The 27,824-nt window shown below is 38.8% G+C and overlaps 1 protein-coding gene and 2 long non-coding RNA genes across 3 annotated transcripts; 2 read left to right on the top strand and 1 right to left on the bottom strand.

Moving 5' to 3' along the window:
• The first annotated feature begins 6,972 nt into the window (after window positions 1-6,972).
• Window positions 6,973-16,314, top strand: LOC134222613 (lipase 3-like). Its single transcript, XM_062701777.1, has 6 exons — window positions 6,973-7,419; window positions 7,541-7,911; window positions 15,289-15,535; window positions 15,598-15,838; window positions 15,903-16,048; window positions 16,107-16,314. Exons 1-6 carry the CDS (start codon window positions 6,973-6,975, stop codon window positions 16,275-16,277), a joined length of 1,623 nt encoding a protein of 540 aa, XP_062557761.1. The 3' UTR covers window positions 16,278-16,314.
• Window positions 16,315-16,794: 480 nt separating this feature from the next.
• Window positions 16,795-17,873, top strand: LOC134220562 (uncharacterized). Its single transcript, XR_009981955.1, has 5 exons — window positions 16,795-16,914; window positions 16,982-17,195; window positions 17,278-17,365; window positions 17,463-17,594; window positions 17,661-17,873. It is a non-coding gene; the product is annotated as an uncharacterized LOC134220562 (long non-coding RNA).
• Window positions 17,874-20,295: 2,422 nt separating this feature from the next.
• Window positions 20,296-20,807, bottom strand: LOC134220561 (uncharacterized). Its single transcript, XR_009981954.1, has 3 exons — window positions 20,675-20,807; window positions 20,495-20,615; window positions 20,296-20,427 (listed from the first exon to the last, which is right to left on the bottom strand). It is a non-coding gene; the product is annotated as an uncharacterized LOC134220561 (long non-coding RNA).
• Window positions 20,808-27,824: the final 7,017 nt, after the last annotated feature.

The following is a 27,824-nucleotide window of genomic DNA, read 5'->3' as shown; positions in this document are numbered from 1 at the left end:
GTGGTTTGCAAAATTACAATGCGCGTCTGGAAGATCAGGGGAAAGGGGTTTGTGGTTTTGAAAACTATAAAAGTTGGCCGAAAAAAATGTATTGTAGTTTATGAAACTACAAGGTGAGTATGGAAGACCAACGGAAAATGGTTTACGATCTAGAAAATTTCAAAGTCCTGCGAGCATTGATTTTGATTAAAACAAATTTAGATTACATGAAGCCACTTGGCAACGGACATGAGATTACCAGTCGAGCTATTATATAACGAAATCTGAGAGAAATGGAGAAATATTCAATGCTGTACTGTTCGAAGCTGTTCGAAGCTGTTCGGAAAGCCAAATATATTATCTAGAAATTTATCTTGGAATATACTGACTTAGTAGCCATAGCGGAATTACCTGTAGGAGCAAATATCTTTGAATTTGAAAAATTAATAAGGTTGCCGGATTTTACAAAGCTATTCGGAAGTTCGAATTCATTATGCGTAAGATTAGTTTGGAGTTATTGGCTAGCAATACTAGTTGATGACAAATGGTTGATGGTGTACTGTACGCGAAACTGAAAGTTGGATTAAATGTACGGATTTGGAATGGATTTGAATTGGATTTGGATTAGGATTGGATTTGAATTGGATTTGGATTGAGTTTGGATTTAAATTAGGCTTGGATTGGATTAGCATTGGATTTGATTTGGATTGAATTTGGATTAGCATGAATTTTCTTATCATTATTAGGTTGTTCTTAAATCTTATTGATAATGAAGTTCAACGCCGCTTAGTTTTGGATTGTATTTGGGTAAAATTTGGAATGCTTTTTGGAAGAAATTGTCATTGTATTTGACAAACAAAAGAAGGCTTCGTAAATTTGTTGCTCTCTAATGATCCAACGAAAGTATGAATCACGTTTTATCTTTCGCGGCCTACAGTTTGGGAACCCACACTCTGAATCATTGTTCTGGTATTAAAACAGGGCTGCCCAACGTACGGCCCGCGGGCCGGATGCGGCCCTCGGCTCCATTTTTTGTGGCCCGCAGCGCGTAAGAAAATTAAACTCAGATTCGGCCCGCCAGTTTTTCTAGCTGGCTCGGGAAGCTCTTTTTTATTATTCATTATTTAATACGTAAGTTTTTAATCAAATCTTGAAACGTTTCCAATAATGATTGGCATGAGTAGTTTACGTTCACGTTGAAAAAAGGAAGACCGGTTTGCTCAATTTGTTCAGAAAGTTTTGCAATATTCAAAGAATAAAATCTGAATCCAAGCATTCCATGAAATATGATACTTGAGAAGGCTCAGGTACGAAACAAAATTTGGTAGAACTTCAAAGGTAGGGCGCTCAATCAATTTAAATTTACATTCCTTGATTTAAATTATTGGTACAATGGATTATAGAAACAAAAACTCTCTTCACTCAAGAAAATACAAAGTCAGAAAATGAAGTACGGGCCAGTTTTGCTGTTAGTAGGATCTTGGCAAAACGGATAAAAATTTTCCAGGACCGAGAGCTTGTTAAGAAAAACATTTAGGTTCTGGTTTACACCAACGTAAGTCTCAAGGAAATAGCCTCCTTCAGAAACATTAGTTTGCGCGGAACACGGTGAAGAGTAAAAGTTTCCGCAGAAGATTTGAAAGCTACGTTACGTGAAATTCTCTCGCAAACGATGGAAATACTGACGTGTAAAATGTGGCATAGAGATGAGACAGCCCGGGGCTGCAAGCTTCTCTAATAAAGATAAAAAGAAACGTGGCAAAATTGTCTGTGTTCATAAGAGGAATTGATAGTCATTTTCGAATGACAAAGAAATTGGCAGCTTCGCACCCTACGCAGGGAACAACTAACGGGAAACCTTGAGGGCTGATAAGACCTGTGCGAAGGAACAATTTTGCTTCTTGGAAAACCTAAGTGACCTTACGATTGATGCAGCACCAGCAATCAATGACAGGAAATAACAATGGCGTTGTGGCAATTCTAAGCATGGAAAAGCAATCACAAAGATATGGCGGTATTTCCTGCCATACTGCATATCTTATATATAAAAATGAAATGGTCTGTGTTCGTATCCGCATAACTCGAAAACGGCTGGATGGATTTTCTTCATCCCTTCAGCAAATATGTTCGTTATCGTTTCCGACGGGTTTATATGATATTTCCTCATGCAAAATTCACGAGTAAGGTTGAAGAAATCGTGAAAAACTAAAATTAAGAATCGTATGGAAACTTTGTATTGGCGCATTTTCGCCTACTATGCAGGACAACGTCTGCCGGGTCGACTAGTCTATATAATAAAAATGAAATGGTCTGTGTTCGTATCCGCATAACTCGAAAACGGCTAGATGGATTTTCTTCATTACTTCAGCAGATATGTTCGTTATCGTTTCCGACGGGTTTATATGATATTTCCTCATGCGAAAAGTAACGAGTAAGGTTGAGTAATTCGTGAAATACTACAATTACGATTCGTATGGAAATTTCGTATGGGCATTTTCGCCTACTATGCAGGACAACGTCTGCCGGGTCGACTAGTTCACCAATAGAATCGATATGCGAAAACGATCAATATTCCTCAAGTAATGACGTTTGTTATGAAGACAATCAACTGTATCAATGTTAGGGATATCAACCATCACCAATTATAAATGATGTTGATGGAAATGATGAATACAAAAACTTCCTGTATTATTGCGAAGTTCATTAACTACGCCTTGGTACTATGCTTGGGAGATTTTTTTTCAAAAGGAAATGGAACTATTTTTACAAGATAAAGGAAAACCAATACTCGAGCTGAATGATCCTTGGCTTCGCTTTTCTAGCAGATATCGCCAAACATCTCAATGAAGAGAACATGAAGCACTTTGGCACAGTGGGTTGCAGAAATCTGGTACATTTCTCTCATCCCGTTGAAAACAGTTCATGCAAATATGCTGGTAAAGTAACGAATTTCCCATTTTATCAACACAGTTTACCGATTTGAATAATTTACCTGAAATGCTTCAAATAGATTCCTCATGCAACGATCGAGTTTAGTTTTTTTTAGATAATTTTGAAAATTAAAAAAAAGTTTTTTTCCGAATATTTTCTGGCCCGCCAGCAAGTGTGAATTTTAAAAATTGGCCCGTGGCGTGAAAAGGTTGGGCAGGCCTGTATTAAAACCATGATGTTGAGTCAAGTTTATTCTGGTGTGCAGTTTTCAATGGAGTTAACCGGTTGCTCAATTGCAACCGATGTTCGCGCTTTTGCGCATTTAAATAACCCAGGAGAAAAACAAGCATTGCATCCTATGCTAGAAGATTTTATTTTGCGTTTTTTAATGAGAGAAGAAGGGAGATGTGGGGTTTGAGTAAAATGCCTTTACCGTGTTATAATAGATTCACACATCAGCGTGTCAATCGGCGAGCAGCAAGCCATGATTTTGCCCTATTCCAGTCAGACCTCCGCGGCGTGCACACGCATCCACGGGGAGTCGCCGTCATAACTTCGCTCTGGCCATTCAGGGCCACACAGGGGGCACCGTGCCTAGTGCAGCGGTTGCGGTGCTTCCAATGGCGGATCGAATCTTCAAGAGACGCTGCGAATAGCTGCTCTTCCGTTGGGAGCGCCACTTCCAGCTGCCGTATTCTTGGGCTAGTCTACCGTCTTGTAGCCGCCCAATGTAAAGCCGCGGTCCGCAGTCCGACTTCGACGCGTGTTGTACACCGTCGAGAGTTTTGAGCGCAGACATACTGCAACGAGGTAGTGGTCGGATTCAATATTTGCACTGCTGTAAGTGTGGGCGTTCGTAATATCGGAGAAGAATTCTCGCTTAACTTTTCAAAAGGACCTAAGTAACATATTTTCATGAATTAATTTGAATAGCGCAATTAATAGCTCTCATGTTGTTCTGTTGACTCCGCTATTCAAATTAATTCATGAAAAAAATGTTACATAGGTCCTTTTGAAAAGTTAAGCGAGAATTTTCCGTCGATTAGAACGATTAGATTGGTTAGGTGATCTCCATGTGGCCTTGTGGATATTTTTGCGGGGAAAATAGGTGCTTCGGACTAAAGACACTATAAACAAAGGCGGGAAATGTTCCAATTGGAATTCCAAATTTACTGTCAGTGTCATTCCAATCGAGCAAGATACCTGTCATTCCAAAATATCGCGCGCAACATTTGGCAAGCGTTCATTTGAACCAGCACGAATAAATATGTTTGTATTATTTTTTGAATATTTTTCATGAATTTAGGTAAAAAAGTGTTCGTATGTGGTTGAAAATCAATTAAACATGTTTATAGTGAATTATGGCTTTTTATTGGGTGGTTGAACACGATACAAATCAAATAATTTTGAATTATGAAATTTGTATACACCAATGTGGAAAGTATATCTAGCACCAGCAGTGTTGCGTACGCAGAGTTGCCTGGTGATTTATTTGTTCGGGGATCAGACTTCCCGTCTTTGTATATAGTGTCTTTACTTCGGACTACCATTCCGCGGGAGGCTGCGAAGTTTATGCATCGTTGGCCGTTGTCATTCGATACGGTGTGCAGACTATCCGGTTCGATGACCGGTCTATACATTTCCTTCCGGCCTACCTGGGCGTTCATGTCGCCGATGACGATTTTGACGTCCTGCAGTGGGCATACGTCGTATGTCTGCTCCAGCTGTGCGAAGAACGCTTCTTTCTCGTCGTCGAGTCCGCCGAGTCCTCATCCATGTCGTGGAGTCCGGACAGCGAAACCGTGCTTCGTGCCGGTCTATCCGAGTGCTTTTGATAGCAATTCCTTATCCTGTAGTTTTAATGTGACCAGAAAGCGTCCTGCGAAACGCGGGACGCCTATCTGGGTTGCGTCACTGGCTTGCAAATGGATCCTAAAAAGTGCATTTCGCATAAATTTTGGTCCAAAAAAACTTGAAAAAATATTTGTAAGGCTGTATAAATTGTTATAAATTTGTAAAACGAAGTTAAAAAATGCAGCGTTTGGTCACATTATGTAGTTTGAATATGTCATACTTGGCGTGTTCGTCTAGATTGAATTGGAATTATTGCTAAATCGCATTTCAATCTACAGAAACCAATCATGTATTGAAAGTCGTCGAGAGTAGGGGCGCAGCATAAAGAGATTTTTATCATATGAGTTCAATATCTGCCATAAAATTTCGCAAAGCTATGAAACAATAAAATTTGATTGGCCAGGTGAACAAACAAGTAAACTATTACATCGTAACCAAAGTTCGCCGATCTCGGTTTTAATCGCCTCCAAAGTTTAATTGCCAAAATGCTGTAACACCATGCTACATGAACCGAGAGTTACTGGCATCAGCTGTGGGAACAATACGGATGGGACTAATTAATGTGCTTACGAACTGGAAACAAATGACTATCATGACGACCGGCGACGTCTATCTGGCAACTACTGAGTACTGATGATGGCAAAAAGCAGCAGCGGAACAATATTCCAGATTATGACACTATACAACGAGTGGCCACTACACTTCGTCTATGGAGTTGAATTGGTGATTCTGAATTGACGTAGCTAGATGGGGCTACTTAATATGTGTGCTTAATCCTAATTGAGGGTCTTTGTTTCCCTCGAGTGGGAAATTTATTTTAACTCGAATAAGGAACAAAATTCTTTTTTGTGCGTTTATAGTTTTTCGATAATAAGATCTTCAGTAATTGAAAAAAAACCCGACTTAATCCACCTACAGTGAACGCAACCCTTCTTACACTTTTGAATGGTTGTGTGTGCCCAGTGCATATTACAATTTCTATGCATATGACCTTCAATTGAATAACAAATAACTGATATTATCATGCTTTTATCGATTTCAAAATAAAAAAAGGATATTTCTGGAAATTTAACAATTTTGAAAAAATACAAAGAGACTGCAGATTTGATTTGCCGCCTTAAATGGCAATATTACAGCTTCTGTTTAAGCCCAAAAGAGTTCAAATCGGGTCATAGACGGCTGAGATATTGGTGTGACAATTCTTCATTAGTAGTCTGAAAATATGTCTCATATTCGTATTTCACAGATATCTCTGAAACCGAATTTCCAATTGCAGAAAAAAATGAATGGGTCCAATGACAAAACATAGCTTTCGTTTAAAGATAAAATCGCACAAATCGGTCCAAGGACGACTGAGATCTTGATGGGACATATTTTACCAATGTGTGAAGTTGATACGTCTAATGCTTTATGTTCGTATTTCAGAGATATCTCCGGAACCCAATGTTTAATTGCAAAACAAAATACAATGGGTTCAATGGCAGGCAAAGTCATAGCTTTCGTTTAAAGATAAAATCATGCAAATTGGTTTACAGACGGCTGAGATATTCATGTGACATTATTTTGTTAGTTTTCTGAAAATACACTTCATGTTCGTATTTCTCACATATCTCTGGAACCAAATGTCCGATTGCAAAAATGAACTTGTACAATGACAAAGTCATAGCTTTCGTTTAGTGTTAAAATCGTGCAAATCGGTCCACGGACGGCTGAGATCTTGATGTGACATTTTTGTAACGCACACACATACGCACACACACACACACACACACACATACATACATGTGCTCAGTTCGTCGAGCTGAGTTGATTGGTATATACGACTTGGGTCTCCGAGCCTCGGATAAAAAGTCGGTTTTTCAAGCGATCTTTATACCCTTCTTAGGATGTAAGAAGGGTAACAAATGAATAAATTAATGCGATCCAAAAACTCGTTAGATCTCTCCTAACGCACCACAACAATTTTTTTTACCATAACTGTTAAGCCCGGAATCCGATCTGATCAATTTTTAATAGAAAACATGTTGAACGGATTTCTGATATAATGATGATGTACTTTTGATAGAATGAATGAAGGCGATACAAATGCTTTAAAAACTTACCTCTCTATTTTCTGTTTTTTTGGGTCAATAAACTATCAATTGTCATAGAAAAATCATAGGAAATGTGTCCAAAACTCAATTTTAGAATCTTTTAGGATCTGCAATCATGACAAATACTTGCTACACCAATGTAGAATGTGTGAAGTCAACTACCCTTAACCCATCCATTCGGCAGTGGCTAATTTTGTGCGATTCCAGTATTCGGTGTCTGCAGCTGCTGGGCTGGACTGTTGAATTGTGCCACGCAACACGCCGTACTCCATTGAAAATCATCACACTGAGGAACCGACGGCACCACCAAAGAGTTGCCATCAGGACCTATATACGTTTGGAAATTTGCAGTCCATGTGCGATGGAAGTTATTCTGCAATTAGTTTTAATTGTAATACCGACCTTTATCCGGGCCGAAGCCATCGATGTCACTGCTGGCGAACGGAATGGCACAATCGTCACCAGCAGGAAGAGCTCAAATAATGGTTCTTCGATGGGGATCAAGAACTTTGGGTTAACTAATGGGAGGCAACGATTTGCCAGCTACGAAAGAGATTTAGTGGTAAATTAGCTAATGGCTAACAGGGATTAGACTATCGAGTTATTGGAGCTGGAGGAGCACTTGTTTTAGGAAATTTTCAATGCTTAATGCAACTTTATAACAACATTATTTCCAATTCCAGATAGACGCAATAGAAGCGGCAGAATATCCTGCCGAAATTCATGTGGTCACAACCAAGGATGGTTATATCCTCAAACTGCACCGAATTCCGGATCCGGCTTTTGAGGAGGATTTGGACTCCTCGAATGACACGTTGGGATCCGTTTCTTCGAACATTCTGGATAATGGTGGGGGCTGCCGAGGTGTCGTTCTGCTCATGCATGGAATATTCTCGACTGCGGCCGATTTCGTCGTAACCGGACCGGAAAGTGGGTTGGCATTTGTACTGGCCGATGCGGGGTTCGATGTTTGGATGGGAAATGCTCGAGGGACGCGTTTCTCGAGAAAGAGCCTGCATCACACTCCGAAGGATGCGGCTTTCTGGGACTTCAGGTATTGCTCATTAGAACTCTATCGCATTTTAACGTATAGGTACTACTTCTTTGCAATTCTTCTTAGTTTGTGCACAGACTTCTGGAAAGCATTATAATAGAACACACTCTGTGTTCTACAGTTTCCCAACATTTTTGCCTTTCTCGTATATTTACAATTTTCGAATCGAATTGTACTGAACTACTGGATTCTAAGAACGGAGCATTTTCGCATTTTCTGTAGGATATTCTTTGGAATTTTCGAGGGAAATTCTTCTGATAGTTCAAAGAAAAATCTTAGGAATTTGCGAAGGAAACTTTTCAGAATTTCTGGGGGAAATTATGCGGAACAGGCAAGGAAAATTCCTTGGAGTGTTTTTGGAGAAATTATTCGAGGGGAGTTTCTTAGCTTTTCTTAGAACAATTCTTCGCGATTTCCGTGGATTTTTTGTAATTTCCGGAGGCGATTCTTGATTTGATATTTATGATATATTGATATGAGCGCAATTCCATGACATTTTTGAGAGATTTTTTTTTTGCATTTCGACAGAAAATTCTTTTGAATATTCGAGGGAAATTCTTTGTATTTTTCGATCGAAAATTTGAAAATTGGAATTTTTTTTCAGAATTTCCGTTGGAAATCCTTCACGTTTTCGAAGAAATTTCTTCAGAGTTTCAGAGCAATTTTTTTTGAAATTTCGAGGTACCGTAATCCGGGGGAACTTTGATCAGCGGGGTAATATCAACAGTAGGAGAGGAGGTTCGGTTGTGGGCACCGTTCGGTTATGGGCATTCCTATGTATCTTTTGACATATAAGAGATGCTGTCATGCTGACAACTGTCATTTGTTTGCTATAATAGCATGATGTTTTGTGCTCAATATTAAACTGGATGGGCATCTCTACTTTGAACTAGAAACAAATAGTTTTTTGTACAAGAAAAACAACACGAAAGTTTTTTTTTGGCCTCTTTCAAAGTGTCATAAATTGAAGTGAGTTCTAATGCGTATTTATACAGTAAGTTTAATCTATTATGAGGCTCAGTGACGATTGCCATCAAAATTTTAGCGCGAACCTTTTTTTCTTCACGTTCCAAAAACGCTGCGAAATTCGGTTGTGGGCACCCTTACTGGTTCGGTTATGGGCACCCTCATTTTATTGATAAATCATTCAATATCGTTTTAGTTGTCCCTTACCTTATTTTAATAACGTTTTTATACAGTTTTTATAATTATTTAGACATAATTAATTGAAATAATGAGTTTATTTAATAGTTTTGTTCTTTGGGCATTGTAGGGATTGAGACGGGTATTGATAATATAAATATAAACAGAATAAGAGGGCATATACATTGGACACGAGTGCCAGATGTGTGAGTGACAGATGAGCGGAGTCAGCTTCAGTTTTGTGATGTATTTCGCGGGAAGAAGTAATGCTTCCGAGCTGCTGCGGATCGAGCAGCAGCTGGAGACGGCTGATTCGGGTGAGGCCGTCTCCTCCGAACACGACATTGGCCAAGTCGGTTTGTTGTGACAAATGTGACGCTTCCAATTAAATGAGCTCGGTCTTTCGCGAGAAAAAAAAATTAAAACCGCGTTTGTTTTGGTGAAAAAAAAAGAGTTGTGTTGAGATTATCACATCCAAATGTGTCGGTTTGAGGTTGTGAAAAAAAGGTAAGGTAAACACATCACGAACATTAGTGTGCGTGCGCTGAACGTCATTCATCACTGGTACACTCAGGAAAAAATACAATTTTGCAAAAGTAAAAGTGACACTCATAAAAAAAATATATATATATGTGTTTGTATTCTATTACACAAAAAAAAAGTGAAAGTGCGTTCTGTGATACCAAAGACTAATTAAGACGTCACTGTAGAGCTCTTTCGAGGGACCACTTCTAGTACTGCATTTGGTCCCTCGGTACCCAAGTTTGACATTTCAGAGATTCCCCCATTTTTAATCTACCTTGCGATGAATTTGAATCAGTGGTAGTCGATGGCAACGACGACTAATTGTTTGAATCCAAATAGTTTGTTTGTTTTGCTTGAAGAAAATTTCGTTTAAAATATTCTGTAATATTAAATAAATTTGCTATACAATTTCGTCGGAACAATGTTACAACTATTATACAGGATTTCTCATGGAAAATTATGCATGATCTGTGGTTTTCAACAAATATATGCATTAGGGTGGCTCAAATTAGTATGGGAAAAACTTTTTTCAATTTTTTAGATGGGCCGCCCTCTTATTCGGTTCTATTTGATGTCTTGATGCTCTGGGGGGCAGCAGGGACTATGTCCAAGGGCTTGACGATCCCTCCCCAGGCCATCTGCGAGTTGTGGCGCCTGCCTAGGATGTGGTGGGGTTTGACAGTGGGCCCTGTTAAACCTCTATAAAACGCTGCATGTATCCGCAAGTAGGCTCCACCGAAGCGACCAAGTGCCGCTCAAAGCGTACAAGCTCATGTCCTGCTGTTAGGTGGGACACTAAACAAACCTGACACGACGGCCCTCCGACGAGACAAGAGGTTTGCGCAGGCCCAATAAGCCGCTTCAGAAAACAACCATTACGAACGACATAGAAGATAATACGACTCGATACAATCGGCAACGACCTAGGCGACGAATTAAGGATCACGATTGGAAGCTTGGAACATGGAACTGCAAGTCGCTAGGCTTCGCAGGTTGCGATAGGATAATCTACGATGAACTACATCCCCGCAACTTTGATGTCGTAGCGCTGCAGGAAATCTGCTGGACAGGACAGAAAGTGTGGAAAAGCGGGCATCGAGCGGCTACCTTCTACCAAAGCTGTGGCACCACCAACGAGCTGGGAACCGGCTTCATAGTGCTGGGAAAGATGCGCCAACGCGTGATTGGGTGGCAGCCAATCAACGCAAGGATGTGCAAGCTGAGGATAAAAGGCCGTTTCTTCAACTATAGCATCATCAACGTGCACTGCCCACACGAGGGAGATCCGACGACGAAAAAGAAGCGTTCTATGCGCAGCTGGAGCAGACATACGATGGATGCCCACTGCGGGACGTCAAAATCGTCATCGGTGACATGAACGCTCAGGTAGGAAGGGAGGAAATGTATAGACCGGTCATCGGACCGGATAGTCTGTATACCGTATCGAACGACAACGGCCAACGATGCATAAACTTTGCTGCCTCCCGCGGAATGGTAGTCCGAAGCACTTTCATCCCCCGCAAGAATATCCACAAGGCCACATGGAAATCACCTAATCAAGTAACGGAAAACCAAATCGACCACGTTCTAATCGACGGTAAATTCTTCTCCGACATCACGAACGTACGCACTTACCGCAGTGCGAATATTGAATCCGACCACTACCTCGTCGCAGTATGTCTGCGCTCAAAACTCTCGACGGTGATCAACACGCGTCGGAGTCGTCCGCCGCGGCTTAACATTGGGCGGCTACAAGACGGTAGACTAGCCCAAGACTACGCGCAGCAGCTGGAAGTGGCACTCCCAACGGAAGAGCAGCTAGGCGCAGCATCTCTTGAAGATGGCTGGAGAGATATTCGATCCGCCATTGGAAGCACCGCAACCGCTGCACTAGGCACGGTGGCTCCGGATCAGAGAAACGACTGGTATGACGGAATGTGAGCAGTTAGTTGAGGAGAAGAATGCAGCATGGGCGAGATTGCTGCAACACCGCACGAGGGCGAACGAGGCACGATACAAACGGGCGCGGAACAGACAAAACTCGATTTTCCGGAGGAAAAAGCGCCAGCAGGAAGATCGAGACCGTGAAGAGACGGAGGAACTGTACCGCGCTAATAACGCACGAAAGTTCTATGAGAAGTTGAACCGTTCACGTAAGGGCCACGTTCCACAGCCCGATATGTGTAAGGACATAGACGGGAACCTTCTTACGAACGAGCGTGAGGTGATCCAAAGGTGGCGGCAGCACTACGAAGAGCACCTGAATGGCGATATGGCAGACGACGGTGGCGGTATGGTAATGAACCTAGGAGCACGCGCGCAGGACATGCGACTTCCGGCTCCGAATCTCCAGGAAATCCAGGAGGAGATCGGCCGGCTGAAAAACAACAAAGCCCTGGAGTTGACCAACTACCAGGAGAGCTGTTTAAACACGGTGGTGAAGCACTGGCTAGAGCGCTGCATTGGGTGATTACCAAGGTTTGGGAGGATGAGGTTCTGCCGCAGGAGTGGATGGAAGGTGTCGTGTGTCCCATCTACAAAAAGGGCGATAAGCTGGATTGTAGCAACTACCGCGCAATCACATTGCTGAACGCCGCCTACAAGGTACTCTCCCAAATTTTATGCCGTCGACTAACACCAATTGCAAGGGAGTTCGTGGGGCAGTACCAGGCGGGTTTTATGGGCGAACGCTCCATCACGGACCAGGTGTTCGCCATTCGCCAAGTACTGCAGAAATGCCACGAATACAACGTGCCCACACATCATCTATTCATCGACTTCAAAGCCGCATATGATACAATCGATCGGGACCAGCTATGGCAGCTAATGCACGAATACGGATTTCCGGATAAACTGACACGGTTGACCAAAGCGACGATGGATCGGGTGATGTGCGTAGTTCGTGTTTCAGGGGCATTCTCGAGTCCCTTCGAAATCCGCAGAGGGTTACGGCAAGGTGATGGTCTTTCGTGTCTGCTATTCAACATCGCTTTGGAAGGGGTAATACGAAGAGCAGGGATTAACAGGTGTGGGACAATTTTCAATAAGTCCGTCCAGCTATTTGGCTTCGCCGACGACATTGATATTATGGTACGTAACTTTGAGAAGATGGAGGAAGCCTACATCAGATTGAAGAGGGAAGCCAAGCGGATCGGACTAGTCATCAACACGTCGAAGACGAAGTACATGATAGGAAGAGGTTCAAGAGAAGACAATGTGAGCCACCCACCGCGAGTTTGCATCGGTGGTGACGAAATCGAGGTGGTAGAAGAATTTGTGTACTTGGGCTCACTGGTGACTGCCGAAAATGATACCAGCAGAGAAATTCGGAGACGCATAGTGGCTGGAAATCGTACATACTTTGGACTCCGCAAGACGCTCCGATCAAATAGAGTTCGCCGCCGTACCAAACTGACAATCTACAAAACGCTCATTAGACCGGTAGTCCTCTACGGACACGAGACCTGGACGATGCTCGTGGAGGACCAACGCGCACTTGGAGTTTTCGAAAGGAAAGTGCTGCGTACCATCTATGGTGGGGTGCAGATGGCGGACGGTACGTGGAGGAGGCGAATGAACCATGAGTTGCATCAGCTGTTGGGAGAACCATCCATCGTTCACACCGCGAAAATCGGACGACTGCGGTGGGCCGGGCACGTAGCCAGAATGTCGGACAGTAACCCGGTGAAAATGGTTCTCGACAACGATCCGACGGGCACAAGAAGGCGAGGTGCGCAGCGGGCAAGGTGGATCGATCAGGTGGAAGATGACTTGCGGACCCTCCGTAGACTGCGTAGTTGGCGACGTGTAGCCATGGACCAAGCCGAATGGAGAAGACTCTTATATAACGCACAGGCCACTTCGGCCTTAGTTTGAATAAATAATAATAATAATCATTTGTGAAAGTCAAACCTACTACGGGCTCCAGAAAAAACTGCGGTCAAAAAAGATTCACACTCGCACCAAATGTGTCATGTACAAAATGCGTATAAGACCGGTAGTCTTCTTTGGACATGAAACTTGTACCATGCTCGAGGAGGACTTTCAAGCACTCGCTGTATTAGAGAGACGAACCATGCTTAGGATCATCTTTTGCAAGAAGACGGTGTGTGATGGCGAAGGATGAACCACGAGCTCACCCAGCTTACGACGAACCCAGCATCCAGAAGGTAACTTAAGCCCGAAGGGTACGATGGGCAGGGCGTGTTGCAAGAATGCCATACAGCAACTCTGCAAAGATGGTGAAGAAGATCTGAGGCTCGGAGACCCATGTCAAATATACCAATCAAGTCAACTCGACAACTGAGCACATGTATGTATGTATGTGTGTGTGCGCTTTATAAAAAATGCAGCAACAAGATTTCAGCTGTTTGTAGACCGATTTGAACGATTTTATCTCATTTTATAATTATATTGGGGGAATTAAGGACATTCCTCACGCGATCCAAAACTAATTGCACTCGAGTTCTTAAGGGCACCCCTTCAAAACAGGAACCACGCACAACTGTCATTTTTATTATTCCACGCATGCTGCAACGCAGCAAAGCTGGAATAATAAAAATGACAGTTGTGCGTGGCTCCCGTTTTGAATGGGGTGCCCTTGAAAACGCGAGTGGGAGTGAAGAACTTAAAATTTAAAAATTCACATAAATAAAGGAAGATAAAAGGTGCATTTTGTTTTGGATTTCATGAGGATTATCCTTAATGGGGTGGTAATTTTTATTAAAAAATATCTCCAGAAATTACGATAAAATCTGTTCTTTCGAATCAAAAGGAATTAAGTTTGTGGATAAGATTGCTAAAGGCTGAGGCTGCCTTGAAGAAAACGGATGAGCAGAAATTAGGGAAAACAAATAAACAGGTCATAATGTTTGAAAAATCTGTCTGTAATTGAATACCCTTGAATGAATACTTTAATCAATATATCTCGTGATTATATACCTACCTGTCTACAGCAACATATTCAAAAAGAATCTGTACAATATTCGATTCTTTACTGCTGTATTTTCTGACCCATGTAATATAATCAAGAACATATTTCACCGAAATTTACGCGGTTCGTTTGGTGGCAGATAGCAGGAGATGCGATTTATTTCACGTTTTCAAACGTTTCCACTTGCACCGTGAACCATCGAGATAATCGGGGTAAAAATGGCCAAGTTAATTACCCCTAATTATGGTATGCAATTGGAAGAGAGGCGATAATTTCCACCCCAGAGCGGAGTGAAGCGTCCACCCGAGACACGGTCTGGATCCCCGTTCGTTTTAACGCTTTCCGGGCGGTCCTACTTGGCGTCCAGCAGATGATAATTAATTTATTCCTATTTATTTCGTTCTGCCGTGGCATCTCTGCGCGCTATCAAGCGCACGTAGGCTAATTCCATCTTCTTGGGAAGGAGTAAGGATAGTGAGGCACGTGCGATCATTTGGATTTAATAATGCGAAATTAAATGCAGAAATAATTAAACTTTGTCGTCCGAATAGGTATCTATATATGTGGGTGCAGGGTAATAAAACTTCTTAATTGTTCGATTCTTTTTCGGTAAACAGCTACTTTGAATTCAAGGCTTAAAAGGAGACCGATGTGACTAATAGTTAGGCATGAACCATGATTGTGGAGGAACTTCTATACTTGTTTTTCTACTTGTTAAAAAATCTATCTAGAAAACCCAATTTATTCTCAGTTCAGTAACTTTCTGCTCTTTACAGCTGGCATGAAATCGGCGTCGGAGATTTGCCTGCCATGATTGACTACATTTTGCGCCAAACGAATCAGCGCCAATTGTTCTACGTAGGCCACAATCAAGGCGTTACGGCGTTGCTGGCACTGCTTTCGGAGAAACCCAAATACAATCGGAAAATTTCCATTGCTACCGGAATGGCTCCCGTTGCCTATCTCGGCAATGGCAATAACGAAATCGTGAAGAACCTCGCCATGTTCAACGACCAGCTTTGGGTAAGATTTAGTTCGAATTTCCAGTGTAACGCGCCTTTGAAACCGGATCCAATTTCCCTAAGATGACGCTCAGTTCGTTGAAAATATTTGAGCTCACGCCGACGGAGAACGCTCTCCAATTCGTAGGAAACATAATTTGTTCTGGCAATGCACCCACGCGTACAGTTTGCAACGATCTGCTGGTGGAAATGTTCGGATATTCCTCGGAACAAGCCAGACTGTTGCTGCCGGGGCTTCTCGACAATGCACTGTCAGGAATTTCCACGAAACAGCTCGTTCACTACGGGCAATTGATTCAAACGAGTAAGTGGAGCTTGAAGCTAAGATGGTTTTGGGTTGTTTTCAATTATCGCCCATACATTTGTAGGGAAATTTCAGCAGTTCGATTACAAAAACTTTTTAACCAACATGAAACGTTATAAACAGGCCAAACCGACGGAGTACGACTTGTCGAAGGTGACTGTTCCGTTCATCTTGTATTCTGGTAGCAAAGAGTTTTTCACTTCATTGACGGTAATTTCTAAATAGAATATTGTTTTCTACAACTGTAGATTATATGTGGCTTTTGCAGGACTTCCAAAGACTGGTAAAGAATCTACCAACAGTGCAGTCCCAATCAGAGTTACCCGGATGGGGTCACCTTGATTTCATATACAACGCCCAAGTTTACTTGAAAGTGTACAGTAAGATCATAGAAGCAATGCATAGTTCCACCTCAAAGGACGGTGCTAATGGTCAATAAAGAAATTAAAATATTTCAGATTGGATATTGGTTTAAATGGATAAAATGTTGTAAAATTCCTACCAAACTGGTGTTGTTAGATTTTTCAACAGCTCCGTGTAGAAATCTATCAAAATCTGTCTTTCAATAAAATGAAGAAATTCTAGAACACTAAGCACCACTTAGTTTTATAGAGAGCTGGAACGTAGAACTAGTGAAGAAATAGAAAAATGAGAAAAAATAATAGGGAAGTTGAAAATGACACAGTTTCTCTACAAGAAACAAGTAAATCTTTGTGAACCTTTATCATTCCATCATGCATTTACTGAACAGAAAGACGCTATCATCATCTGGATGAATTATTCTTAGTTTTCGAATGCCAAACTAGTAGGTAATCTTATACACCCTTCCCAGAGTAACAATCTGTGAGATGTTAGGGTCTGGTTAGGGTCTGTTAGTTATGCTTCTCTTCAGAAAGCATATAACATACACTTCAGTGTCATGCTTTTCCTCTTTTCTCTCGTGCTTTGCAACGCCGGCAACAAACTGGAAACATAAACAGAAAAAAAAAACAAGTGACGTTGCTTCCAAGCTGTTTTTGCGATTTTTTCTTCTGAAAAATCAATATGTATATTGCGATGTTTGATTGCTTTTTCATGTAAGTATTTACTTTCACTGATTAAGAACATTAAGGTAGCTTGTTAATATTAAACTTCGAATTTCAGCATTCGGCTTTGTGTCAGCATCTGCAAAACTAAGTTGCAGGCATCGACGAGAAGCTGGTCATGGTCACCCCAGGGCAGAAATCGCTGATGAGAAGCGCTCAAGGATGCAACGCATAGATGGGATGGGGTTTCCTCTGAATAGTCGCTGTGATACGGTCCGCGTTTTGGATGGAATACTCCGGCAGCATTCACATTTCTTTGGCAGCTCCATTGAGTAAGTTTCCCTTCATAATGCGCATATATTATAAGATAACCATTACTTATGGCTTTTTTTGTTTAATTGGTTTTGCCAACAGCGATTTGGTGTTTTTTTATAATCATAACGTCTCTGGCCTGAAGAATGCGCATCAGTTGGGACCACCATAAAATGGTGAGATAAAGCAAGTAAGTTTAAATCAATATTTCAATATAAAATATGAGTTCAGTGCTCTCATTCCTATCTACATATCTTTCTACGACCCTTGTTTTAATTCACTTTCAGATTCAGAGGAGGCACTTTTCTTTTCGGTGGTTGACAGCTCTACTGCCAGGCGACGAGGAATGTCTTTTCGGAATATTAATTTCCATCCGGGAACGAATCTCAACCAGCAGAATGCATCTGGATTTCGCCTGGGTAAGACACTGTTGTTTGAAAAGCAAGATATTTTTTCTCAAAATCAAATTCTATTCTATGCTCCAGGTGGTGCTGGTTGGTTCCTGAGAAATCGCCGGGTGTAGGAGATGAGTTGCTGCAGGACCAATAGGCGTTATTTCACTGCAAGATGGGGAAGATTCTATGCGATGCATGAAGTCTAGGTTGTAAGCTCAAGTGCATGAAGAATTGCTTGGTCCAATAAGAAGAATCTCAGATCGTCGGACAGAGATCCTATCTTCACGTCTTCAAATGGCAATGTTTTAAACACTCATTTGTAATTTTATCGATTTTATTGATTTAATTTTAATTTAATTTTAATTTATTTTTAATTTAATTTTAATTTAAATTTAATTTTAATTTAATTTTAATTTAATTTTAATTTAATTTTAATTTAATTTTAATTTAATTTTAATTTAATTTTAATTTAATTTTAATTTAATTTTAATTTAATTTTAATTTAATTTTAATTTAATTTTAATTTAATTTTAATTTAATTTTAATTTAATTTTAATTTAATTTTAATTTAATTTTAATTTAATTTTAATTTAATTTTAATTTAATTTTAATTTAATTTTAATTTAATTTTAATTTAATTTTAATTTAATTTTAATTTAATTTTAATTTAATTTTAATTTAATTTTAATTTAATTTTAATTTAATTTTAATTTAATTTTAATTTAATTTTAATTTAATTTTAATTTAATTTTAATTTAATTTTAATTTAATTTTAATTTAATTTTAATTTAATTTTAATTTAATTTTAATTTAATTTTAATTTAATTTTAATTTAATTTTAATTTAATTTTAATTTAATTTTAATTTAATTTTAATTTAATTTTAATTTAATTTTAATTTTAATTTTAATTTAATTTTAATTTAATTTTAATTTAATTTTAATTTAATTTTAATTTAATTTTAATTTAATTTTAATTTAATTTTAATTTAATTTTAATTTAATTTTAATTTAATTTTAATTTAATTTTAATTTAATTTTAATTTAATTTTAATTTAATTTTAATTTAATTTTAATTTAATTTTAATTTAATTTTAATTTAATTTTAATTTAATTTTAATTTAATTTTAATTTAATTTTAATTTAATTTTAATTTAATTTTAATTTAATTTTAATTTAATTTTAATTTAATTTTAATTTAATTTTAATTTAATTTTAATTTAATTTTAATTTAATTTTAATTTAATTTTAATTTAATTTTAATTTAATTTTAATTTAATTTTAATTTAATTTTAATTTAATTTTAATTTAATTTTAATTTAATTTTAATTTAATTTTAATTTAATTTTAATTTAATTTTAATTTAATTTTAATTTAATTTTAATTTAATTTTAATTTACTTTTAATTTAATTTTTAATTTAATTTTAATTTAATTTTAATTTAATTTTAATTTAATTTTAATTTAATTTTAATTTAATTTTAATTTAATTTTAATTTAATTTTAATTTAATTTTAATTTAATTTTAATTTAATTTTAATTTAATTTTAATTTAATTTTAATTTAATTTTAATTTAATTTTAATTTAATTTTAATTTAATTTTAATTTAATTTTAATTTAATTTTAATTTAATTTTAATTTAATTTTAATTTAATTTTAATTTAATTTTAATTTAATTTTAATTTAATTTTAATTTAATTTTAATTTAATTTTAATTTAATTTTAATTTAATTTTAATTTAATTTTAATTTAATTTTAATTTAATTTTAATTTAATTTTAATTTAATTTTAATTTAATTTTAATTTAATTTTAATTTAATTTTAATTTAATTTTAATTTAATTTTAATTTAATTTTAATTTAATTTTAATTTAATTTTAATTTAATTTTAATTTAATTTTAATTTAATTTTAATTTAATTTTAATTTAATTTTAATTTAATTTTAATTTAATTTTAATTTAATTTTAATTTAATTTTAATTTAATTTTAATTTAATTTTAATTTAATTTTAATTTAATTTTAATTTATTTTATATGAAACTTTTATGTGGGTTTCGGCTGATGCGATTCGATCAAAAAACCCAAAAATACACAAATCAGCTCCTAATAATTCAGCCGAAAATTATATAAAAGTTTATTTAATCATCATGCAATGTTCTGTGAAATTGTTCTGTAGCATACCAACTGCCGTTTTTGCAATTCTGAGGTCAATCGAGCAATCAGAACCAATTTCCAGATCGAATGAGTGACGGAGGTGTATTTTCCTATACATTTTGGCTGAAATCCCCATACAAACTTCAAATCAAATGCGCCAGCTTATGCAACAAGCGATTGAGCTGAAATTTTCAGAGATTGATTTTCTCACCCAAAGACACAGTTCTGGGGGGTGCCCCGTGGAATTCGACAACATTTTTTTCTCCCCATAGTAATCTGGGCCAGTCTACTGCATAGTTACCAAGCCTAGTTTCCATTTTTCATGTATAAACCATTGGGCTAACACATTGTCCAGCGAAGATGAGAAAATTTCCGACCAGAAAATTTTCTGATCCGTGGAAGCAAACCTTTAGTTGGGTAAACCCGTCTTTTTAGAGACTAAACTATCTGAGGACTGAGCACAAATACACAGTTACCTCAGATAACAGCTGGAACAAATTGATCCTCGATCGTAAATTACAAAAATATCATTGAAAAGCTTTAAATTTAATCATTGCATACAGACTTCTAGGACATCAACAGATAACTTACCCGACATTACCACCAGCAAAGGCAAAGGTCTATTCGAATGGTGTTTCATCACGCTCACCTGTGCATACGTTCTGGAGACAGTTTCATGCTGGCATAACTATCCCAGACAAGGGCTCTGAAAATTGCAAATTGTTCTGAAATTTAATAATTTGTATGAACAAGAACTGAATCTCAAAAGTTACCTGGTAAGCATCGTCGGCTGCAACACACCATTTCCATTGCGATGCATTTGACTTTTCGGTAGGTGGTTTTGTGCTCTGCAACTCTTCAGGATGCTGCTTAATGCCGGGATCCCCACGATTACTGTGAACGGTACATATCATAAATTATTTAATGAATGCAGTCAACGACACAAAACTCACCGGTAAACATTATCGTCAGCAGCAGGACGGTTTGTTAACATTCACAATCGGGATCCAGTATGAAAAACCGTCGGCATCCGCCATCAAAGGCCGTACAACCGATATCGTTTTGCCTTCTGCAGCGTTTGGGAGACATCTTGATGACAGCATCTATGAATGGCAAATTTAAGTCCAGGGGTTAATTCAAATTTGCAAGAATACAAATAACTCAAAACTTGCCCGTTAAAAATATCGTAGGCAGCAGCAAATCCGGATTATTGAAATCCACAAACCGGGATCCAGCGTCGGTAAATTGTCGGCATCCGCCATAAAAAGAGCACCTTGATGTCAGCATCGACACAGAATGGCAGTCTTTCAGTTTAAATTTCCGCGAAAGTTATTTATCTTTTTCCCGTTTCTTTTATTTATTAAGAACAAATAAAGTCAATGTTCCTTCTTTTTTCGGGATCCAGTCAACAAAAAAGAACTGTCAAAATTGAAAAAGCATACAGATAATGTAGCAACAACATAAAAGCATAAAAATGGTTATGTATTTGTACCGAAGCATAGCTAACATACCCTAACTAGTATCTAACGTCGAACTGATTGTTTGCTGGGAACAGTTCGCATTCTCGTTTTCGTTCGAACCAATTCTAACCGAGTGTTTGCCCTATTCCCGTTTTCGTTCGAATGGACATTTTTGACTACTTTCAATTCGACGCTCTGACCTCGCGAATTGACACGAATCATTACGATTCTGTTTCAACTTTTCCATGTCGGTTGAAATGGTTCAAATGGATGTTCCTGGCGACGAAATTTTGTACATCTTACGTAAATAAAACATGTTTTTCATTTATCATAAAATTTGACTACCTGATTGCAACTTTACAGATACACATTATGACCTCAACAATAAGGGCGTTTTCAGAGTCATTTTGAGTAAATTTGAACGATGCGTTTGAATTTTTTGAATGATTTTTTTTATGAACTTTTGAATGCTGCATAAATAAATTGAAATTTTGAATGCTGCAATGGCTTTGTAAAGCAGCATAAATGATTAAACATTAAATTTTTTAGAAATTCCCGAGCGAATTTCTAAAGTAATACTTTAGCGATTTTCTCAGGAATTCCTAGAGTAACTTCTGGAGGAACTCCCGGAAGAACTTCCGACGAAATTCCTGGATGAACTTCCGAGGAGATTCTGTAGGACCTTCCGGAAAAATGCCTGAAGAATCTTCCAAATAAGTTTCTAGATGAACGTTCAGAGAAATGCATGGAAGAATTCCTGAAGGAACTTCCGGAAAAAAATTCTGGTGGAACTTCCGGAGAAATCCCTCGAGGAATTTCGGGAGAAACTTCCGAAAGAATTCCTAAAAGATCTTCAAAAGGAATTCTTGGAAGAGCTACCGGAGGAATTTCGGTGGTGGATCTTCCGGAGAAATTCCTTGGAGAACTACCGGTAGAATTCCTTTAGGAAATTTCCCGAACGAATTCCTGGAGGCACTTCTGATGGAACTCCTGGAGGATCTACCGATGGAATTCCTGGAGGATTGTACGATGAAATTCCTGAAGAAACCTCCGATGGAATTTCTAGTGTGAGTTGTGACTTCCAGAGGAATTGCTGGAGAAACTCTTGGACGAATTCCTGGAGAAGCTTTCAATGGAAGTTCTGCAGACATTTCTTGAGGAACTTCCGCAGGTATCTCTGGAGGCTTTTTTGGAAGAATTCCTGGCGGAATTTCTAAAATTTGTATAGGATTCACTCCACGAATTTCTTTAGGAATTCATGTGAACATTCATCCAGGAATTTCCCCGGAAATTCCTACAAAAACTCCTCCAGAAAATTCCTCCGGAAATCCCTTTAAGAATTCCTCCTGAAATTTCTTCAGAAATTACTCCGGCAGTACATCCAGAAATTCCTCCCGAAATTCTTCCGGGAGTTCCTCAAGCAATTCCTCCAAGAACTCCTCCAGAAATTCTTACGGACTTTCTTCAAAGAATTCTCCCGAGAATTCCTTAATAAATTCCTCCTAAAATTTCTTCAGGAATTCGTCCGTGAGTTCCTCAAGCGATTCGTACTTGAGTTAGTACTGGAATTTCTACTGAAGTTGCTTCAGGAAATTTTACTAGAGTTCCTCCTGAAAGCAAATCTTTATTAAGCGATTTATCTTTTTTAAGAACTTTATTAAAGTGATTTTTCAACATAATTTTAAGTTCATCACTAACTAATGCAAGAAGTTCCTCCAGCAATTCCTCCGGAAGTTTTTCTTTTTTCTTCAGGAATTTCCCACGGAAGTTCCTTTAGGAGTTCCTCCGGAAGTTCCTTCAGAAATTCCTTCAGGAATTCCTCCGGAAGTTCCTTCAGGAATTATTCCGGAAGTGCCTTCAGAAATTCCTCCGGAAGTTCCTTCAGGAACTCCCCCAGAAGTTCCTTCAGTAATGCCTTCGAAAGTTCCTTCAGGATTTCCTCCGGAAGTTTTCAAAGAATTCCTCCAAAAATTCTTCAAGGAATTCCTCCAAAAGATCCTCAAGGAATTCCTCCAGAAGTTGCTCCGGATGTTCCTTCAGGAATTGTTTCGGAAGTTCCTTAAAAATCCTCCGAAGGTGCATTCAGGAATTCCTCCGGAAGTTCTTCAAAATATTCCCCCGAAAGCTCTTTCAGAATATCCTTCAGGAGTTTCTCCAGAAATTCCTCAAGGCATCCCTCCGGAAGTTCCCCAAGAAATCCCTCCGGAAGTTACACAAGGAATTCTTCCGGAAGTTTTTCATGGGATTCCTCGGGAAGGTTTCCACGGGATCCTCCAGAAGTTCTTCAGGGAATTCCTCCGGATGTTCCTCAAGGAATTCCTCCATAAGTCCCTCAAGAAATTCCTGCGGAAGTTCCTCAAGGAATTCCTTCGGAAGTTTTTCAAGGAATTCCTCCGGAAATTCCTGAAGGAGTTCCTCTGGAAGCTCCTCAAAGAATTCCTCCGGAAGTTCCTCAAGGAATTCCTCCGGAAGTTCCTCAAAAAATTCTTCCGGAAGATCCTCAAGGAATTCCTCCGGAAGTTCCTCAAGGAATTCCTCCGGAAGTTCCTCAAAGAAATTCCTCCGGAAGTTCCTCAAAGAAACTCCTCCGGAAGTTCCTCAAAGAAATTCCTCCGGAAATTCCTCAAAGCAATTCCTCCGGAAGTTCTTTAAAACTATTTCCTCAAAAGCTCTTTTGAGAATTTCCTTCAGGAGTTTCTTCGGAAATTCTTCAAGGCATCCCTCCGGAAGTTCCCAAAGGTATCCCTTCGGAAGTTTCTCAAAGAATTCTTCCGGAAGTTCCTCAAGGAATTCCTCCGGAAGTTCCTCAAGGAATTCCTCCGGAAGATCCTCAAGGAACTCCTCCGGAAGTTTCTCAAGGAATTCCTCCGGAAGTTCTTTAAAATATTTCCTCGAAAGCTCTTTCAGAATTTCCTTCAGGAGTTTCCCAGAAATTCCTCAAGGCATCCCTCCGGAAGTTCCCAAAGGTAGCCCTCCGGAAGTTTCTCAAAGAATTCCTCCGGAAGTTCCTCAAGGAATTCCTCCGAAAGTTCTTCAAGGAATTCCTCCGGGAGTTCCTCAAAGAATTCCTCCGGAAGTTCTTCAACGAATGCCTCCAGAAGTTCCCCAAGGAACTCCTCCAGAAGTTCCCCAAGGAATTGCTCCGGAAGTTTCCTCAGGAATTTCTCCGGAAGTACCCTCAGTACCTTCTCCGCAAATTCCTTCACAAGTCCCACAGGAATTTCTTCAGGAATTCCCCCAGAAGTTCCTTCAGGGAATTCCTCCGCAAAGTCTTCCAGGAATTCTTTCGGAAGTTCCTCCATGAATTCCTTCGGAAGTTCCTCAAGGAATTCCTCCGGAAGCTCTTCAAGGAATTCCTCCTGAAGTTCCTTCTGGAGTTCCTCCGAAAGTTCTTTAAAAAAATCCCCCAAAAATTCCTCCAAGGAATTCTTCCGGAAGTTCCTTAAAGAATTCCTCTGGAAGTTTCTCCAGGAAATCCTCCGGAAGCTCTTCAACGTATTCCTCCGGAAGTTCATCAAGGAATTCCCCCGGAAGTTCCTCCATTAGTTTCCCCGGAAGTTGCTATAGGAATTTCTCCAGGGATGTCACCGCAAGTTACTCCAGGAAATTTCTCTACGAGTTACTACTTTTTCTAGAAAATTGCGTCTAGAGTTCCTCCGAGAACTTTTCCTGAAGTTGATCAGGGAATTTTTATGGGAATTTTTGGAAGTCCTTCAAAAAAAATCCTTGGGAATTCAACTGGAGTTTCCCCTGGGCTTTCCACCAGGCTTTTCTCATGGAGTTCCTCCAAAAGTGTATTCAGAGCTTCCTCCAGGAGTTCCTTCAAATTTCTCCTGAAGTTTCTTCAGGAATTCCATCAGAAGCTCCACCACAAATTTCTCTTGGAGTTGCTGAAGGAGCTTTACCAGAAATTTCTCCTGGAGTTTCTGCAAGAATTTCAACTGGTGTTTCTCCTAGGGTTTCCTCAGGAATTTCTTCTGGAGTTTCTCCAGGAATTCCTACTGGAGTTCCTTCAATAATTCCTTATGAAATTTCTCCAGAATTTACACCTGAAATTTCTCCTGAAGTTAATCCAGAATATCCTCCTAGAGTTTCTTCGGGAATTTCTACTGGAATTCCTACTAGAGTTTAACCAAGCTTCCCTCCAGATGTTCCTCCAAGAGTTCCACTAGAAGTTTCTACAGGGGTTCTCCCAGAAGCTCTTTCAGGAGTGCTTCTAGAAATTCCTCATGGAGTTGCTCCAGAAACTCCTCTTGAAGTTCATCCAATAATGCCTCCTGGAGTTTCTCCAAGAATTCTTCCAGAAGTTCCTCCAAGATTCTTTCAGAAAATCCTCCTGGAGTTTCGCTGATATTTCTCATTAAGTTTCTGTAGGAGTTCCTCGAGAATTTCAGCTGAAGTTTTTCCAGAAATTCCTACTGGAGTATCTCTTAGGGTTTCTCTAGGAATTCCTACTGGAGTTTGTCCAGGAATTTCTACTAGTGTTCCTCCAGGAATTCCCAGTGGGAATTCTCCAGCAATTCTCTATATATTCTTATATATAAAGTTTCTCCACGAATTGCTTCTGAAGTGTTCCCAGGAATTCCTCTCAAAACTCATTTAGAAATTTATCCTTGAGTTCCTGTAGAAGTTCCTCCAGGAATTTTTGGAGTTTCTTCAGGAATTGCTCCTGGAGTTCGTCTAGGCATTCCTTTTGAAGTTCCTCCTGGATAAATTCTGAAGAAACTTCAGGAGAAATTCCTGAGAGAACTCCAGAAGGAATTCTTGGGGGAATCAAAGGGAAAAAATCTAGAGGTAGCTTAGAAAAAAAATATGAAAAATCAGAAATTTGAAAAAATAAATCACAAGGAAATTCATAAAAAATTTCAAGTGAGAAGTATAATGCAGAAGAGTTTCACGGTTTTCCGTATATTTTCTGGAGAATTTCCCATGAAAATTCAGAAGAATTGTCTATGGAAATTAAGATGATTTTTCTAGAAATTCATTTTCGTAATAATTCTAAAGAATTCTCTGTAGAAATTTAGAAGAATTCCATTGAATATTTGCCGAGGAATTGTTGAAGAACAATTTTATGAGGAAATTTTGAAAACTCAGAGAATTTGAAAGAATTTACAGAGGAAATCTTGAAGACTTTTCCGAAGAATTTCCAAAGGATATTTTAACCTTTTCACTGTAGAACTTCTGAGGAATTCCTTCAAGGAATTCTGTAGAATATCGCGAGAGTATTTCTAATGTTTTTTCCGATGAAGATTCCGAGAGTTTTCACGTCGCAACCGCCGGCTAAAATGGCACATATTGATTGCCCGTGGATATCATCAAAACACATCCTGTGAAAAATCAAAAGAAATTCCCCTTCGAATGAATGTAAAAATTTGAAAATTGCTTTCCGAAAAATCTTGTCTCTTGAGATAATTGTGTAGCTGTTAGCGCAAAACTCGGTCGCTGTTTCCAAATAATTCATTTATGACTATAAAAATAAGCGCATTTCAATCAATTTATAAAGTGGTTAGGGTTTAATTTATATTTTTTTATTAACACCATTAACATTTATTTGTAATCAGTTCGGAACTCGTCTTTAGAAACTCTTTGTACCATACAGAACTAACATGCAACTCAATCGAAACAAATCTCTGCGACGGACAACTACATCCTTCAGCGCACCGTTTTCATCTCCAGCTGCGAACTCTTAAACCAGCTGTTCCACGGAATGGCAAAAGGTTGGATAACCAATGCAGATCCACGGTGACAAATAATTGGAATAATGGCCACATTTTCCCGCGAAGTGTCTGCGTCCGCTACATTCCAGTGAAATTTCGTCCTATGCATCGATGCTGCTGATGGCATCTCCCGGTGTTTTTAATCTTTCTGCTCAGCCGTCCAACTATCCGTGGGATTTTCAGTTTTTTCCGATTCCGTTATCGCGATATCACAAGGAATTACTTAAAAACTGATATTTTATAAACGACGAGTGAAATATCTCAACCGAATATTTTTTATCTTTGTTTTGATTACTTGCATTTTGACAGCTTAGAAATGCTTCGAATGTGTTTGTCGATAGGGCAACACTTTTTCGAATACGTATCGCATTCGATTGGCGTTCGATCGAAAACGGGAATACCGTTTTCGAAGTCATCCGAATCGATACGTTCGTTCGAATGTCAGATACGGACGTAAACAAGAATAAGGGTGATAAATCGCATCTCGTTAGAGCTTTGAAAACCCAATCAACTAACCCGCAAAGCAAAGCAAATTTTATTTGCTCCTAAAACAAGGAGAAAAAAAGTTAAAACAACATGCATTTTCTAGTCCATCTTCCAATCACTCTAGACCTCATCCTTCACCATGCAAAAATAACCGAATAGGTTCCGGCTCAGACTTGTAGGTACGAGACGGCACTGATTGATTGATAGATTGATTGATTGAAGAAGAGCGAATCCGATTCGATTTGTTATCTTTATTTTAGAAGCTTCATGGTTTCGTCGTCGGCGGAGCAGTCAGTGGATTTGTTGTTCCCAGCGGACCAACTAACCACTCAACCGACCGAGCTACGAGCGACGATGACGATCGTTTCTCCCTTGCTCTTAATTTAATTGAAAGCTTTGCTCCTCGTCACTGTTCCGGGCCGGGCCACGCTTCCTTACCG

Source organism: Armigeres subalbatus, chromosome 3 (genome assembly GCF_024139115.2).
Source record: "Armigeres subalbatus isolate Guangzhou_Male chromosome 3, GZ_Asu_2, whole genome shotgun sequence".
NCBI classification, from domain to species: domain Eukaryota; kingdom Metazoa; phylum Arthropoda; class Insecta; order Diptera; family Culicidae; genus Armigeres; species Armigeres subalbatus.
Note: the sequence above shows the minus strand (reverse complement) of the source record. Positions and strands in the feature narration are given on the sequence as shown.

Excerpts from the sequence above, each read along its gene's own strand:
- LOC134222613 (XM_062701777.1), top strand. The coding sequence starts at position 6,973 with ATGACAAATACTTGCTACACCAATGTAGAATGTGTGAAGTCAACTACC. Across the intron at positions 15,536-15,597 it reads TGTTCAACGACCAGCTTTGG|ATGACGCTCAGTTCGTTGAA; the intron begins GTAAGATTTAGT and ends AATTTCCCTAAG. Across the intron at positions 15,839-15,902 it reads CGGGCAATTGATTCAAACGA|GGAAATTTCAGCAGTTCGAT; the intron begins GTAAGTGGAGCT and ends ATACATTTGTAG.